General features: G+C 35.2%; 1 protein-coding gene across 1 annotated transcript in view; it reads left to right on the forward strand.

The window, feature by feature from the left end:
- The window catches only part of LOC145409647 (uncharacterized), a 207,038-nt gene extending 206,359 nt beyond the window's left edge, over positions 1 to 679 (forward strand). The window contains exon 9 of the mRNA XM_080279998.1: positions 542 to 679. Within this exon, the coding sequence (XP_080136124.1) occupies positions 542 to 648 (107 nt within the window). The 3' untranslated portion in view covers positions 649 to 679. The remainder of the gene's footprint in view (positions 1 to 541) is intronic.
- Positions 680 to 2,500: the final 1,821 nt, after the last annotated feature.

A 2,500-nucleotide genomic window follows, 5' to 3' on the forward strand; every position in this document is an offset into this window, starting at 1 on the left:
ATTTAGTCATTCATTTAGGCATATGTATTTATTGGCTAATTTATCTTTACGCATTAATTACCTATATTTATTAACTAATTTACCTGTATTAACAAATTTACCTCTCTGTTATTTATTAACTAGTTTACCTGTCTATTTATTTATTACTAATTTACCTGTCTTTATTAACTAACTTACCTTTATTTATTAACTAATTTACCTTTTTATTTATTTATTAACGAATTTACTTTTATTTATTTATTAACTAATTTACCTATATTTATTTATTAACTAATTTACCTGTCTATATTTATTAATTAATTTACCTGTCTATTTATTTATTAACTAATTTACTTGTCTATTTATTTATTTATTAACTAATTTACCTGTCTCTTTATTTATTAACTAATTTACCTATCTCTTTATTTATTAACTAATTTACCTGTCTATTTATTAACTAATTTACCTATCTCTTTATTTATTATCTAATTTACCTGTCTTATTTTTCAAGGCCTATGTAATGTACCTATTGAGTAATTTATTTTTATTCTTTATTTTTCAGAGTCTGCAGCCCCTCCCATCTCAGCTACCCCCGGAGTCCAACTACTACTCCAGCTTCTACTCCTCCTCCACCTACTCCTCGGCACCACCATCCCGAGGGCCACCTAATACTCCAATACTCCTCTATTTTGATACTTTTCCTCCCCGTGCGATATCCCTCAATGAAAAAAAAAAACGAAAAAAATCTATTGGATGACGCTTTTTTTCATTGTTTAATTCTTGCTACCGCCTGAGGACTTTATTTATTTATTTATTTATCTATCTGTCTATCTACTTATCTATTTTTTTGCTTTTAGGGGTAACTCTTTCATTGTGAAGGCGCTTAAATGCCTTCAGTTTGGGGTGGTTACTTTTCATTTAATTCACAATGGCGCCAAACGATTTTATTCAGCTTAGGAGAGGCGATGGAGGAGGTTATGTACTCACCCGTGTCTGTCTGTGAGCAAGATATCTCAGAAACTTGATACCTGATATTAATGAACTCTAGTGGATAGGTGGGCCGTGGGTCATGAAAGAGTTGATTAGATTTTGAGGTGGATCCGACTCTGGCTGTAGGAAATAATCGTATATTTCATTGATGTCGGCGGAGGTATGTGCTCTCTGCGATTGTGTAACAGGGCTGACTAGAACCGTAGAATTAATTGACCTACTGAGACCCTAAAGTATTCGCCTGGTAGGAAAGAAGAATTACAGCAGTGAATCTTATATCTCACTGGCGTTAGTGGGGGTATGCGCTCTGTGAGTGCTTTTAGTTATGGCTGTACTTAACCCCCTCCAGTTCGAAAACTGTCAAAAGCAGAATAAAATCGCCGGAAGATGGGGGAAAAATAATGAAAAAAAAAAATCTCCGGGTATTTTTTTGTCCTAACCTAAAAAAAATTCGTCAGGAAGTAGCAAGAATAAAACATAAAAAAATGTCATTGGATAGAAGATTAAAAAAAAAAAAAAACATATATATACATCTAAGCTCATCCTGTATATCTATGCTCACTGTGTATATGGAAAAATGGCGCGTGGAAGGTGGATTTTTATTTTTTATTTTATTTTCGAAAAGGGGTGAATTTTGGTTTTTAGATGCTGTGGTCGAGAGGGAGTTAAAAGGGTTTGAGAGAGAGAGAGAGAGAGAGAGAGAGAGAGAGAGAGAGAGAGAGAGAGAGAGAGAGAGAGAGAGAGAGAGAGAGAGAGATTATTTTTCAAGAAGTTAGTAAAAAAAAAAAGTGAGAAAAATTTTGCTAAGAAACTTGTTATAATCAATTAAGACTTTTTCATTACTTTTGAGATTCTCTGTTTTCTGTTTATCCTGTCTGTTTGTCTACCTGTCTACCTGTTTGTCTGTCTTCCTGTCTGTCTTATTCTACCTGTTAATCTGTCTGTTTACCTGTCTGTCTTCACCTGTTTCTATCATTTTTTTTTTTTAATTTGTTTGCTTCATTAGTTTCCCTTTCTGTCTGTCTGCCTGTCTGTCACCATTTGTCTGTCTCTCTGCCTATCTCCATCAGTCTATCTGTCTGTCTGACTGTCTAAATATGTTTGTCTCGTCGTCTGACTATACATGTGGCTATCTCGTATTTCTATCTACATTTTTTTTTACCAGCTATTCCCCCTCCCCCATCTCTCTCTCTCTCTCTCTTACACACACACACACACACACACACACACACACACACACACACACACACACACACACACACACACAATCTATCTTACTCTCTTACTCTCACTCGTCTGTCTGTCTGTTTGTCTTTGTCTCTGTCTGTCTGTCTGTCTGTCTGTCTGTCTGTCTGTCTGTCTGTCTCTCTCTCTCTCTCATAAATTAACCACACACCCGTCGCCTGGTCTATTTTCTTTCTTAATAACCTTCTTTTCTTCCTTTTCATCTGGGGAGAGAGTTTCAGTTCTTGGCCAAATATTAATTCAACCTGCCTTGAAAGTGTGTTTGCCTTGCTATGATGAATTCTCG

This window comes from Coenobita brevimanus, chromosome 82 (genome assembly GCF_032717465.1).
Source record: "Coenobita brevimanus isolate Jiangsu-jjx chromosome 82, ASM3271746v2, whole genome shotgun sequence".
NCBI classification, from domain to species: Eukaryota; Metazoa; Arthropoda; class Malacostraca; order Decapoda; family Coenobitidae; genus Coenobita; species Coenobita brevimanus.